At 40.7% G+C, this 15,048-nt stretch overlaps 1 protein-coding gene across 2 annotated transcripts in view; it reads right to left on the reverse strand.

Annotated features, from left to right (window-relative positions):
• tspan18b (tetraspanin 18b) overlaps window positions 1–15,048 on the reverse strand; it is a 68,905-nt gene that overhangs the window by 7,673 nt on the left and 46,184 nt on the right. For both annotated transcript variants that reach the window (XM_039809815.1, XM_039809814.1), the window contains exon 2: window positions 5,177–5,260. In XM_039809815.1, coding sequence (XP_039665749.1) covers window positions 5,177–5,179 — 3 coding nt within the window. In that variant the 5' untranslated portion in view covers window positions 5,180–5,260. The remainder of the gene's footprint in view (window positions 1–5,176; window positions 5,261–15,048) is intronic.

Here is a 15,048-nt window from a genome sequence, read left to right on the forward strand (position 1 = left end):
CAAATTACTACGAGATTAAAGGCAGATCCTCCTAAGGTGTGCTGCTTTGCTAAGCAAGTATTGTGTCAAGATAAGGAGTTGTGTGGCATTGTGTTTGTATAGCAAAAAACACCCATTATAAACATACATGAGGTAAGGAAGGAATACTGCACTTCTATATTTGCATACAATGTGTTTGTTAGCTTGAAATACTGTATGCATGTCCTCAATCTGACAATCTAAGTGGCAGTCTTTGCCCCGAGGTATCCAGTAAATGCCAATTCCGTCTACGTCTGCAGCGTCTCCTGTTACCGACATCATGAAATGCCACATGGCACTAAGATCCCATTGTTTAGTCTTTTGGCAAATACCAATCCACAGACAGCTTGGGCTGCGGAGCCAGGCATGGTTGAGTTTGATAGTGGATTAATGAGAAGTGATCCTAAATCAACTTCACAGTACCGACAGAAGCCAGAGCTCTGTAATGAGGACAAACCCATCTGACCTACATTCTTCTCAGTATGAAGGGAGGGAATTCTGACACATTGCTACAAGCCCGTTTTCATTTAAATCGGAAAACCAGAGATATGTTTGACCAGCATCTACACTATCAACCATGATGGTCACGTTAACTTACTGTGGTTAAAAGATAAGGAAGACATAGACTGTATTTAGAGCACTCCATAAATAAATAGTACACCCTTGGGTGGTTCTCCTTGAAGTTGACACTTTCGACACAATTAATGAAGTGAGTCCATATTCCCCTGTTTCACTGGCCACCACCCCGGACAAATGGATCAGCACGACAAGGACACGGTGTCTGCTCCTCGCCAAACTGTGCCTACCCCCCATAACCAGCCAGTTCACTTCATCTTGAGCGTGAGTCTGCATAACAAATAATCATTAATACTGAAACCCTGTTGAGACTATAAGGGTGGAAGCTTGACCCCTTTAAATGCCATTGACCCTTTAAATGATCACCTGCAGTTGAACCCTGGGGACGGCACATTTTGTCCTCTGGCTCCCTGATGCAGCTGGAGCAGGTGCGTTTTTCCATCTACTGTATGCCACTCTAAAGCTCTCTCCGGAGTGCACCAATACCCTCTAACAATGACACTAAGGGACCACACACATGCCACATCAGCCTTTATCTCAATTAAAAACCCATTTTCATATCTTTCCATGACTTCCTAAATCAGCCGCACCAAGTAAACACCCCAAAATCCGAATAAAGACAGACTCCTCTGGCAGTGAGCAGGGCTCCCCTGAGGTGCACCATGTCCCTTAATGAACCTCCAATTAGGAGAGAATGAGCCCTGGGCTGTGCTGTCACACTGAGGAGCTTTGAAGTGTACTGAATGCTAAGCAGCTATAGCACTGTATGCTGCTTTAGAGGGCATGCAGCTTGCAGACAACGGTGAACAACCACAAAGAGAAAGTGTATGAAAGTAGCTCAAAGGCACACAGTGTGTGGGTGTAGCTCACACAGAGAGCACAGCGTAGATATTCAGCCGGGTTAGGAAGTTGAAGAAACTGCTAGGCTTGTAGCAAAGGTCCTAATGTTGGTAAGATGCTCAGGTGGAGACATACAAATGCTCTAGCCTCAGGCAAGCTTAGCCTAATGAGTTTTCACAGTACATATATAAGAATGGTGAACATTATCAGCTTCTGCACATTACGGGCATTGCTAGTTCACCACAAAAAAAAAGTAGGCAGTCTCTGATGAATTTGCTCTGCCTTGCAAAGCCATTTATCATTTCAGTTCATTGTTGCAATACGTGCAGTGAATCTAAAGCAGTTCTTATCTGAGCCTGCGAGTGGCGCTCTCCTGACCCATTCAGTTTGGAAATGAGATTGTGTGAAACCCCTGAGGGCAGAAGTCCTCTGACCAGGCAGCTGATACACTCCTGAACAAAAGGCTGATTAACTAGAGAAGACTCCCAAAATGAACACATGCACAGTCAGAAACTCACTGACCATGTGTTGTCAACAGCACTGCAGGCCGCATTCTTGACATCCCAGCTGGGCACACATCCAGCTGTTAGTTCAGTACTAACAGTTGCTCATACTCCTACAGAGAAATCGATTCCCAAAGCTCCTTAGATAAGAAAGATTGGACGGGGGAAGGGCATTGATAGCTTCTTGGTTAACTAGAGCAGAGGACGTGATTGAGATAAGTAGATTTTGGCTTGTATTAAACAGTAGTGTGTGTGTGATCCTTGCTCTCTCAAAGCAGGGATTCTCACTTATTTGTGTTGGCACCTCTATCTGGCTGAGTGAAGATAGAAACTGGCTGCGCAGGGCTGGATCAATACCAGGCCCAGGCACATGGTCAATGATGCATTGATCCCCTGAAGTTCCAGCCCTTAGTCCGCTGGTTGTCTGGCAGTAAGGGCATGAGGTAGCAGCACACAATGAACACATAAACACTTCTGCATCTAACTGCCTGGTAGGACTCATCGCAGGCTTTTCCCAGGGGGTGCTTTGCAGGATGACACATTGCCATTGGGGCTTTCCACAAAAATGAGTTATAACTCAATTCAAAACTAAATGCTCAATAATTACAGTGACAACAAAAGGGGGAATTGTTTCCCTGCAATCCTACTTGTACTTGTGCCTTCTTTTCTGCAAGTTCCCACAATCATAGTCAAGATCCTCTTATTATGTCAGGGTCATGAGGAGGGCAATACATATCAGTTTGACAAAAAGTTTGCAAAACCAATCAATGATCTTCCCAATTCTTAGTTTGACCAGTTTTTGACCCTCAGGAAATAGACAATGAAAATGTTGGTGATGTTTTCCCCCGGCCTTTTTTTATACCTAGACCGTTGAGGTTGTGGTCTTTGCCAAATCTCCATATAAAGCCTTTACATCACAGATGGCCTTGCTAGAAGTAAACAATGGAAGATTTAAGGAAAGACAACACTTTCAGCCTCAGGGGACTAAACACAAAAGGAAACTTAGGAGGGTAAACATGCACAGAAGCACAAAATACACACAGACTCACACACACAAGTGCTTGTAAGTCACCAAATCCTGACAATGAACAGAAATATGCACGCTAATATGAAACAAATAATCAGAGTTGTGACTTTCTTATGGCTCAAATACACAATTTTGTGAAATCCTTTGTAGTTGTTTTTAGCACATGTTGGAATCTATCCAGCCCTCCAATAAGGACGCTGGTCTCCACGGCAACCCAGATATGTGGAGAGAGTGGCCTTTGTCTGCAGAGCAGTGTTTGGCATCTCCACTTAGCACCAGTTCCTGTTAGAAAACAAAAGGGGAACAGAGCCGAGCACTTTACGACACAGGGACAGCTTGGCCAGTCATTTGTCTAATGAGCGATCACTCACACCCTATTGCAAGGCCATATGTTAGTTTAAATACAGCTAGTTCACTAGTGTGGAAGGCCCAGAAGCGGTTTCATCACTTACTGACTTTGTAGCACATACTCACACATCTGAACTTTTATACACTCAGATGAAGTTCAAGAAAAACAGCAAAAGTACCAGTGTAGCCTAATTTGCGTTACAGGCTGGAGTTTTAAACGCAATGCAAAGATTAAAACAAAAGCCTCGAGGATAAAGCGTGTGAATGTTTGTGCCTCAGATGAAAGAGATATCCACGTATATTGGAGGCCTCATTGCAAATAAGAACTTCGTAGAAATAAACCAAATGTGTGTTAATGCCTGTGCATGAACAGCGTAGCAGAAAGTTCATGATTCTTTTATCTTGCTTTGTAATTTGCTTCAGCAGAGGCACCTTGTACTGAATGTGGTTATTAATGTAACTGTGACTTTGAGACTGTGTGACTATGGAGCAATGCATGCTTGCTTAAAGCCTTTATCACAGACCTTAAAAGGATCATTTTGATGTATTACTGGATTTACTATACTGGAGCTTTTAATTGTCTAACTAACACAATCTCACTCAGCACATGTAGTTTGCCCAGTTGTAAATGTGGATGCTAAAATTTCTATTTCCTTCTGATGAGGTTGTTTTGTCAACTCTAAGGTAAAGAATGAACATTAAGTTATTACATGGACCTTGTGGTGAGGTTGTTTTGTACTACGTTTTCCAAAAGGTCAAGAGTTAACTTTCGATCTCAATAAAATACTAAACAATATTTTTTTAATACTAAAATTAAACAGTGTCAAAAAAAATGAAGTGTTATCATAATCAGTATAGAACTGATTATGATAACACTTCATTTTTTTTAGTATAGTCAGATGATCTAAACCAATTTATTTGGGAGGTAAACTTGAAAGTGTGCACTCAAAGGTAAAATCCCTCTTTGTACAGGAAAACTGTACAATGGTAGCTGTACCAGGGAGCTGGTCTGTAAACTGTATTGGATATTTAAACCTTACAGTTTGAGTAATAATTTAGAAATTTTGCCCCCAATCAAGTTTGTTAACCTTTGTTTTAAACCGGTATGGTCTCCATGTTTCTTTCCGTCTGAGCGCTTTTTGTTTTTAGCAAAGTTGCTGTGGTCTTAGCAACTCATTAGGGGAGTACAATCTAAAACTAAGAAAACAAGACCTAATTTGTAATAAACCAGAATTATCCTTTAAGTCAATTCTTAAAAAATGAAAAAGAATCTGGTTATAATCTCACATGTCACTTGCATATGTAACACACATCTATTTGTCTGCTTGGCTGCTTTTTGGTTATGTGCTATGACTGATTACAGCTGATGTGTCTGGGTCTAAACTCCCCTTTAACCTTTCAATCTATACATGTCTGCTGCTCAGCCGTGCCTGGAATACTAATATTACAAATGCCAATGCAAATCAGAGGCTAACAAAGACCAGTGCTGGCCTTCTGTGGCGGGTAAAGGACAAAAGCACTTGTCTGCCTCTTCGCACGACCCGATTCCGCACCAGCTCTCGCCAACACCGCGCCTCCTGTTGACGGCAACAATGGCTTTGAGCCTGTGCTGTCAGCATCTTACTGAAAAGAGTCTGTCAACAAGCTCTTTCTGCTGTTTCTCTTGCTGGTTTAACATGTGTCTGCTAGAGTGGAATCACTGCTGGATTTGGTAGAAATCATTCATTGCAACACTCCCACATTACAGATGCTGAGGGAAAACTAAGGTCAGAAATGTGTTTCACGCTGAAGATAAAAGTTGTGGATTTTTTTTTTTTTTTTTAAGAGCGTGTGTGCTTCATTTATAGATAAAATATTACCATACCATGTGTATCTGCTTGTGCCTCTTCTTTGTTCAGGTGATGCTGATGACTTCTCTCGGTTCTCTCTCCTCTCCTGTTTTCATGGGCTGTTGGACAGAAGCACAATGGAAGAAGCAGGTCAAGACTGAGCTAATGAAATTAATAAACCGGCACCGGCCAGAAGACAGAAAAGTGTAACATTTGTCTTGGTGTGTGCAATTTTTTTAAGCAGAATAAAAATAAAAAAAAAATAAAAAAATTCTAGGACACTTAAAATGACATTTTGCATTTATTATGTATGAAGCACTCGCTTCCAGCAGCGAGCTAATTTAAGACTGGATCAGTGTTTTTTTTGTGTGAATGTTTCACTTCTCAGCTGGAAGCAAAACTAACAAGAAAAGAATAAAAAGTAGTAGCAGTTTAATAGTAGCAGTCCAGCCATGTGCTATGGGCAGGTTAACGTTTAATATCTGCCTTGAGGTATTTGAATGTGTGTTTCTTCTCACTTAATTATCTTTTATTAGAAGACCCAACTCACCAGTCTCCTCATCCAGCTTCAGATGTCACCTTGATGGGTATCTGAACTCTTGCATTAGTCACTGAAAGAATACCTTGCTTTCTTACTTGCTGGCTTGAACTGTCAGTGAACGATACATTTCCTAACAACCGTGTCTAACGAGCATAAATGCTTTAAACCTTTTGCCTGTTCCTAAACTGCTTTGCCACAAGTGTCTCCCAGCTGAAAATAACGATATAGCAATTCGAGCCAATTAAACTGCTGGTATTCCAGCCTCAATGTGCAAAAATAGTTAGCAGCACAGTTCTGAATGACAATACTTTGGAGCCGGTTTGAAAGCACTGGCACAGACAACTACAGCATCAAATATGGCGAGAGCTGCCTACGGAGGCATGAACAGCCTGCAGCTCTTGCCACATTAGATGTTGAAATACAGGCAGTGTATTCTCAGTCTGACAGGGGCTGGGGATGGAGAATATCCCAGGAGTATTCTGTCTGGTAGAGCCAGCCACATCATCCCACCCACACCATATTTCCAGCAGATATCAGATTCACCAGGATGCAGAACCTAACAGACAGTGGCAGCAACACACTCTCCTACATACACAATACAGGGGCTCTGATTACATCTAGAAAAGGCAATCAAAGCCTGGGTGAGGAAATGGACAAATCTGAGAAGTGGTGAGATGCACTGGAATGATACACCCCCTTTATCACAGAGCCATGAATTCCAAAGCACAAGCTCAGGGAATCAATAACATCTCCACAGTGGCTAAACATGCATGGGGGCGCCAAAGGATGGAGCCTGTTTGATAGAGCAATTTACAAAATGTTCACCATGTGGCTTAGCAAACATATCCCCAGGCAATACAACACTGTAATCCTTTTCCATTTTGTTTCAGTCTACTACAAGATCAGCAGATAGGTAAATAAGTGTCATCCTCATGTCTGTAATCTGGTACTGAGCAGTACAGTGGTCAAATTTTACCCTGAAGCCTGTTGCAAAGGTGTCTCTCCTGAACCCATTTAGAGAGCTATTAGCTGTTGGAGAGCAACAGTGGTGAGGGCCTGCATTATTTTTTGGTTTCCATGGAAACCATTTCACTGGAAAATGGAGCACCAATAGGACGTAGAGCCTCATTGAATCGGTTATGGGGGTGAGAAGAGAGATCAGCGAGACGGCTGAGAAAGCACAACAATAGGACGAACCCTCGAGGGAGACTAAAAAGGCCAGGCCGCTGAGGGTCCAAAAAAGCGGGGAAGACTCAACACTAGAAAGAAAAGGTTTCATCTACATCTGCTCAATGGCTTTCCTTTTAAATATATCTCTCTCATCAACTAGTCATTGACATTTAAGCTTTTAAATGACAAAAGAAAAATAATTTAAAAAAAAAAAAGCAAAATTGATTAGCCGTCTGCTGTTATATTCCAGGCTCTGACAATATTACTACATCACCAACATCTATCCAGTGTGTAAGACAGTAGCACATTATAAATTATTTGCTTCCACATACATTATGTACTGTAGTTATCCCCCACAGTTCAATTCACAAAAGAGATAGCAGAGGAAACTGTAGTGGCCTTAAAGGAATAAGGAGGAATAAAGGAGTCAGTATGCTTCAAATAAACTGCTCCTCCGATCGTCAAACAGTGTCCAACTTTGGACATTAGGGGCTGCAGACCCAAGTTTGACCAGGTCCAAATTATACTCAGTCTAATCAGTTAGGGTTGGGTCTCTCTGGGTCTCGTGTCAGTTTCTTAATATTTTGCATACCCAGGTAGATCTGAATGGATCCAAGCTCAGTATTAGCTCTGATCATATGGTACATCATAATCATGAAAGATCTTAGGAAATCAGTAGACTATGAAAACGATTTATGCTATTAAATGACAATTACTTTTTGGAATTTGATTCACATTTCTTGGTTAGAAAATGACTGCTTTACTTGCAGAATGTTTTGTTGTTGGTGCAGGTGGTGAAAATAGGACTTCAAGCTGCTGCGAAGCTGTGTTCGGGTTGTCTGCATTTGGAATTCTTGGTCTAATTATCCTCAGGTCTTCTCAGGTTCAGTCTGACTCTACTCAGTGTAGGAAAGATTTCAACTTCTCTCTCAAGCCCTAATTTTTACTCTTCACACAACTACTTTGTAGATGTACGAGTGCAACACCACAAGGACACAGTTATCTCCATTTGTACAATATTTTGTTTCTTGCCCCTCTGACCACAGGCTTTTTTCTTGGGCGGCTGTTCGCAACAGCCATGAACACATGCTTTCGCCTTCAAACCGTAATCTAACAACACGTGGCCCAAACTTGTTTGTTTCAAGCATACCCCAACCTTTACTATACTGTATATGCACTATTGGCTAGAGACTCGTCTTTTATGTTTTCTCTTCCATAGGTCTCTTCATCCTGCCAATCCACTGGCCAACCTTGACTGAAATGTCAGAGGCCAGAGAACAGCAGGGAGTTTGATCAGCGACACTTCCTCTGGAAAAAAGGAAGTGGGCAGGAAAACAGAGGAAGTGACAATTCTTCCATCTACACCTCCCAGCTAGGTTTGACCTCAATTTCTCACCAGTGTTGATAAAAGCAAACCTCTAAGCTGTAGAGGCAACTGCAAATTGGGAGATGATGACCTATGGGGCCTTTTACACCTTGAATCAAACCTTTATCAATATACTCTCTAAAGAATCTACAGCTCTGGATGTCAGCTCTCCCTGGTCCATATACGTCATGTGATAACATGAAAGGAATGAGAAAGACTTTAATTGCCGGAAGCCATATATCGCCATACAGTATGAGGGCAATACTGAGGCAGAATTATCGCTTTACTCACCCCATCTGGATTTATTGATCTAACAGTGTGAGTCAACCACTTGAGATAAAGATAAACCACCACGATGGAGAAACAATCCCCACTCTGATCAGAGGGCATCTTTCAATTAATCACTCACTCGCTCCTCTCTAGCCACAGCTAACCCACAGTTTTCTTTGTTCTCCTCACTACAGTGGGTGCTCTCGGGTTACACAGCGGGCAAGAATGTATTCACTCATTTGCAGGATACAATTATTCCAGCTAAAGATGCAGATTAAACTCATTATGCAGTCATTCTCTGTGTTTTGTAATTGTTTTGTACTAAATGAAAACCTGATAAGAATGCAGCCGCTGGAAACGCATTGGGTGCTATTTTGATGCGTGATGAAAGCTGACACTGTGTCCACCTCTTTGGGAAGTCAGCGACAAACATTAGCCAGGCCTCTTCTCTTTGTAGCAGGTTCCTCAGACACCAGCCCGTATCTTTCGCTTCTGCAAAGATGCCCTCATAAAAGAACGGTGAGAAGTGTCTTACACAGATCCTTTCAAACTTCTTCAACCTGCTTCTATAATTACAAAACACCAACTTCTCTCTAGTGACACCATGATGAAGAACAGCAACGGCAACTACTTGTTGTTATTTTCTTTAACCCATGCCTGTCTAACTTAACAAGCCGCCGTGTACACCACCACATTTTCACCCTACTTCCCAGGCCCCAAAGGCTAGCCCCCCCGGTCTCTGAGGAGCCAGGGGCCTGAGGGGCAGCACAACGCTGCTTTGATGTCGAGCGATTAAAGAGAGACCTGTCCATTTGTGATGATGGGGCTAAGGTTGGAAGAGGGGAGGATCAGGACGGGACAGGAAGGGCTGTGAATACTGAGAGCTCACAGCCCGGTGGGATACAATTAAGAGCAAGGCTTTTTAGTGAGGGTTACAAAAACACAGCAAGGATACCAGCAGTGCAGCCTTCCAAGCCAAGGTAAGAGTTCATTACTACATACACAGAGGGGGCTGGGGCTGTTAAACTCTCACCAGTTTGTTTGCAGACTCCCCAACCCAAGGGCCCTACGATGAACAGCAGAATAATAACCATTTCTATGCCAGTTAAATTCTAAAGCCCAAGTAAATCTTGAGAATCACACAGCTTACAGAGCCTCAAACTTAGAAAAAATTGAGATGAAGATCCAAGCTGCTGGCAAAAAGAGGAAGTCTGCATATGACAAAAGACAACACACCACAATTGTAGTCAAGTCAGATTAGAAGAAAGACAGGACAATTAAATGACCTTAAAAAGTCAGGGCTAGATTAGAGCTGGTACAAATGATTGTCTTCATTTTCTGGTTAATATTTAATATATAAATATTTATAAAATATCTAGAAATTGTGAAAAAAATGCTTGCTATCCTCAAGTCCAAGGTAATGTCTTCAAATTGGTTGTTTTATCTGATCAAGAGTTCCAAAACCAAAACTTTCAAGTTTATCTAGCATATCTCTGTTGGGCTTTTTGCATTTGATCTTTGGCATTGAGGTTCTATTTCAGGTTATTGTTGGTGTGTGCCCAGGAACTTGAAGGAGTCGGTCATTGTAATTGGTTGGCTGTCGTTGAGGATAGGTGCCTTTCAGTGGTGGAATGCAACTAAGTACATGTACTCAAGTGCTGTACTTAAGTACAAATTTGAGGTACTTGTACTTTACTTGAGTCGTCTTTTCATGTCACTTTCTACTTCTACTTCTATCTATTCTATTACATTTCAGAGGAAAATATTGTACTTTTTACTCCACTACATTAATCTGACAGCTTTAGCTACTAGTTACTTTACAAATTGAAATTTTTCCACATAAAAACACATAGTAGTAGTTTATAAAATACAGTGTTTTATTATAAATCAAACTGCCCAACAATATATAGGCCTACAAGTACAGCTGAAAGGATTAGACAATTAAACACTTAGTTGATTGAGAGAACTATCTGCATTGAGTACTTTTACTTTTAATGCTTTAAAGTGACTATATGTAACTTTTTAATGTTTCTAAAGCTCTGTAATTTTTCATACAATGGTCTTAAATGACATGTAATAGCAAACAAGACTAACAGTGAAAAGAATAAATTTTAGTAAGGCATCTGCCGGGTTCGATTTTTTCCACGAAGTCACAGAATGATTTTGCGCAGGTAGACACGCTACAGTAACACATTCTGATGGGTCACAGATTTCTTTGTAACACCAGAAAAGCCAGTGTTAGTGTATGCCAGCGGAGCCAGGTAAAAGAAGCAGGAGATTTCTTTATATAGGTCTAATTTTATTTTAATGTTATTTTAGAAGTTATCTGTTGTAGCTATGGCTGATACTGGTGCAGGACCATCACAGAAAAGAAGGAAATTAAACAAAGAACAACTAAAAGCTAAAAGAGAAAGGTAAAGTGAAAAGACAAAAGGCAATAACTCGAGTCACACTCGGTCGGGCTATCAACAGATGGAGACAATTACGGGATTGTAAATGATCAAAACCGACCCTGAATTGGCCCTCAGTTATGTTATCTATTTCATTCATAAAATAACTTTACAATGCACAATGTGGTTGTACGTCAGTAGCCGACATTAAATTACGTCCTCCTTCCATTTAGCACAGACGTTTAATTCCTTTTAGTCTGTGTTTGTGTACGCTCACTATTTTCTTTGCCCTTGTCCCCCTGTAACATTAATTGTGTAAAGCATCCGTGGGTTTCATGAAATGCGCTATACTAATCTAAGTTATTATTACGTTGGTTGCTTCAACAAATTCTTAATGCTTTGGTTCGTGACACAGTGACAGTGTATAGACCCCCCCCGTAACCCTAACTCGGTAATCTATAGTGGGCAATACAGCAACCGTAGCAGGTGTAGTAAAAACACTACCGCTTTTGTCCAAAGCGGTCGCTAGAATCAACACAAACTGAAAGTTACATATAGCCACTTTAAGTACATTTTCCATACTTTTACTTTTGGCAAGTAAGTAAGTAATCAATGCAGGCTTTTACTTGTAACAGTGATATACCATTGGTGCCTTTATTGGCCGTTTTGTTCTGGAATTGGATGATCAGTAGTTTCAGTAGTTTCTTTTCATTCAGGACCAGGTAATTTTTCCTTCACTAGGTGACTGACTTCTCCATCTCTAGCCTGTAAGCATCTACGTTGTCTTGTCATAGTATTTTGTACTTAAACATATGGTGTTATATTTTCCACAAGACATTGAATGTAGAAATATGTGGCCACTGTCGTCCTATAAGTCAAACCAGCCACTGTACATGTTAAGAACACATCTGGTAACCATTTCGGCCTCATTTTCTAATTTGATCACAACCACACAGCCCTTATCAGAGGGAACTGTCCTATACCTGTAACTTTACCTGTAATTGTGAATATGTGTCCTTTACATGCCCTCAGCTTTATCCTTCTGCCTGCTGAACACACCTAAAGCTGTTTAGTGTGCAGACAAAAAATGCGGAAAACACCCAATGCAGAAGATACACAAAAGTAGAAACATATTCTTTGCTCAGTGGGACCAGATGCAACTGATTTTAATTGTTAAAACCAGTGGAAGGCATTTGAGTTTGGACTCCTCCACAAGCAAAAACTTGCTCGATGGTGTTTTAAGCCCCCAACATCTCCTTCCAGGCAGCGGCGCGACCGTTGACTTCAAGGCACCTAACCCTAAACCCTAACCATAACCATTGCCTAATCCTGGTGCTGTCCAGGCAGCCCGCTGGGAAGGAGACGTTGGGGGCTTAAAACACCAATAAAACACAAAACTCCCTCTCTATAAAAAGCTATGCCAAAGCAGTAATGTTTTGCTTTTGGTAATCTGAATTTTGCTTCATGGTCGCTTAACAACTGGCTATGCATCACATGGCAATGAAAAAATAAATAAAATAAACTATGACACAACTAGGATTAGTATAAAATATAAATCCCCCAAAATACAATATAACCAAAAAAATGGGCTGAGGGACACATTGATCGCTGTCTGGTAGTTACGACATCAGTTCGGCTAAAAATCTTGAGGCCCAGTGGATCTGGTTCTCATAGAGAGGCAAAGTCCTTCCTCTTCTGGTGGACCATAATGGGACATTAATTCGAAAAAAATATGAGCAGTAGTGAATGGGGAAAGACAAATAATTGTTTGATCGGTGTGAATTAAGCCATGGATTACACATATGATGTTTGTCATAATTTTGCAAGTCAAGAAAGTTTATCTTAAAACTATTGAAGTATAGGACTGTGAAAATACCCACACACTTCAAAGTTCACATGGATGACATCTCTCTGAAGCTCCGATGTCTGTGTTTCAGACTGGATGTAAAGTTCACACAAGCAATGGACATATCAGGTAAAATAACATTACATGTGTTGTGGAACAAAGCTAAGCTAGCTAGCTAGCGAAGCAAAGTCGAGTATCGCAAGCAGGACGAAATTGTGGGAGATGATATGTAGTTCACCCGAGTGGTTTTACACAAAACTAAGCAGTACTATAAACAAACCTACCAACAAACAAACTTTCTTCAGTTGCAAAATTATCTTTTAAACTGATGAACATCATATGTGTAATTCATGGCTTAATTTTAAACAGGATCAAAAAAAAAGTCTCGCCACTCATTATAGTACATATATTTTTCTTAAATAAGGGCCCATGAGGTCCACCGGAAGAGGAGGGACTTCGCCTCTCTATTGCTGATAGTTTTCCTTGTATACCCAATTGATCACACCCAGCAAAGCTAAGTACTTTTCACACACACACACACACACACACACACACACACACACACACACACACACACACCTTTCTGAAATTCAGATAATAGTTGTGACTAACCGGAAGTGATTGATTGATTCCAAAACAATTTTTTTATTTGGCATAAATGAGGCATGGAATTGTTGTTTTCAACCATGTTCAGACAAGGTGAAACAGCAACGTAAAGCCTGGGCTAAACAAACATATATTTCCTTTGTTTAGGAGTACATACATGTGGGTCACATTACTATACAAAAACAAACATGGAGGAAGATAGCAGGATTGCTGCCAAGCTTATAACCAAGTTCTGGTCGTATTTGGATTTCACAACTTTGTCATGGCAATGTTAATTGTCAGTAGGACAGCCAAAGTCTCTTTAAAAAAAACATGTCGAGATAAGCCCAGAAGGAACAGACATGAAGCAACCTGTTGCCAACCTGTTGCTTAATCTTGGACAAAAGATTTCAGAAACACATAGAAGACAAACTACCTAGGAGTTTCCTCTAGTGTTTTATAACGGAACACCTTCACTAACATCCTAGAAATCAATACACTCTTAAGAAATAAAACATTAATCTTCAGGGGAAAAGAGCAGACGCACCATATATTATGTGTTGAGTGTAGCTATTTTAATCCATTAACGATTAACTAAATTGAATACAAAATGAAAAGCTTTCAGATCTGGGTGGCTCACCACCAAGCAGACCTACTCCTTACTGTAACACTTAAAAAACTGCAGGAAATATGGAGTCAGCACCTTATGAATCAATACTATATCATATTAGGAGGTCCCTGCTGATTGCAGTCTCAAGATCTAACGAGTTGACAGTATAAATCAATAAAGTTTGATCTTATACAGGCAATTATGTGCAGGCTAAAATCATTTCTGTGCCTCAATTTATTAAGTAATAAAGAAGGTACATCTAATTTATTACTCCCCAATGGAAACAAATGCATGTTATCCAACACTATACACACACACACACACACACACACTAGGCTCTTAGGTTTGTTTTCTGTACCACCTACAAACACAAGCATACATTATTGTATACACCTACTTGTAAGTCCCATAGACAACAGTATTTTATTGTAATTTAGACAATTGTAGGCTGGTTCCTCCTTAGTTTAACGGCTTTGTGTCGCTGACATATGTTATGTTGTATTTGTTGGAGTTCTCCAGCAGGTTTTCAAATCTATCAAAACCCCTGGGGGAAGAAGAAAACAAGTCTTTGTGTTGTAAATTATGTCAGTTTCAGGGCGATTCACTTTGATGAAACGATTCAAACTGCAGTAATTGGATTTGTAAAGAGTTTACATTCAGGTGTATTTAGGAGTAACAGGCTGTTTGAGTGGGAGTTGAACTTAACGATAATTGTGCTCCATTACATGATTGAAAGCCAACACACAAGTATTATACAAGCTGCATTGAAAATCTGTATGAAACAGCACTTTATAACAGTGGAGATGGTAGTCTGAGGAGTCTTTGCAGTGGATGTTGCAGAAGGCTGTACAGGAGCAGCAGGGCAGGTGTCCCACTGTTATGAGAGCCAGAAGCTTTGCATCTGGATCATTTCCTCAGCCCAGAGGGGCTCCACACTGGGACCTCCTAATAAAGCTACACTGCATGCAAAGAACCCCAAACCCCTCTGAATTCTTCATCTATGTCAGCTTGTTAGTGTGGCGGTTGTGGTGATGGCAGGTAACAAGCTGTGACAAACTCACAACATCACAGAGGAAGGCGGCAGTGAAAATGACTCATGCTTTTTGTCTCTCACAATGCTCAAAATGCT

This window comes from Perca fluviatilis, chromosome 8 (genome assembly GCF_010015445.1).
Source record: "Perca fluviatilis chromosome 8, GENO_Pfluv_1.0, whole genome shotgun sequence".
NCBI classification, from domain to species: Eukaryota; Metazoa; Chordata; class Actinopteri; order Perciformes; family Percidae; genus Perca; species Perca fluviatilis.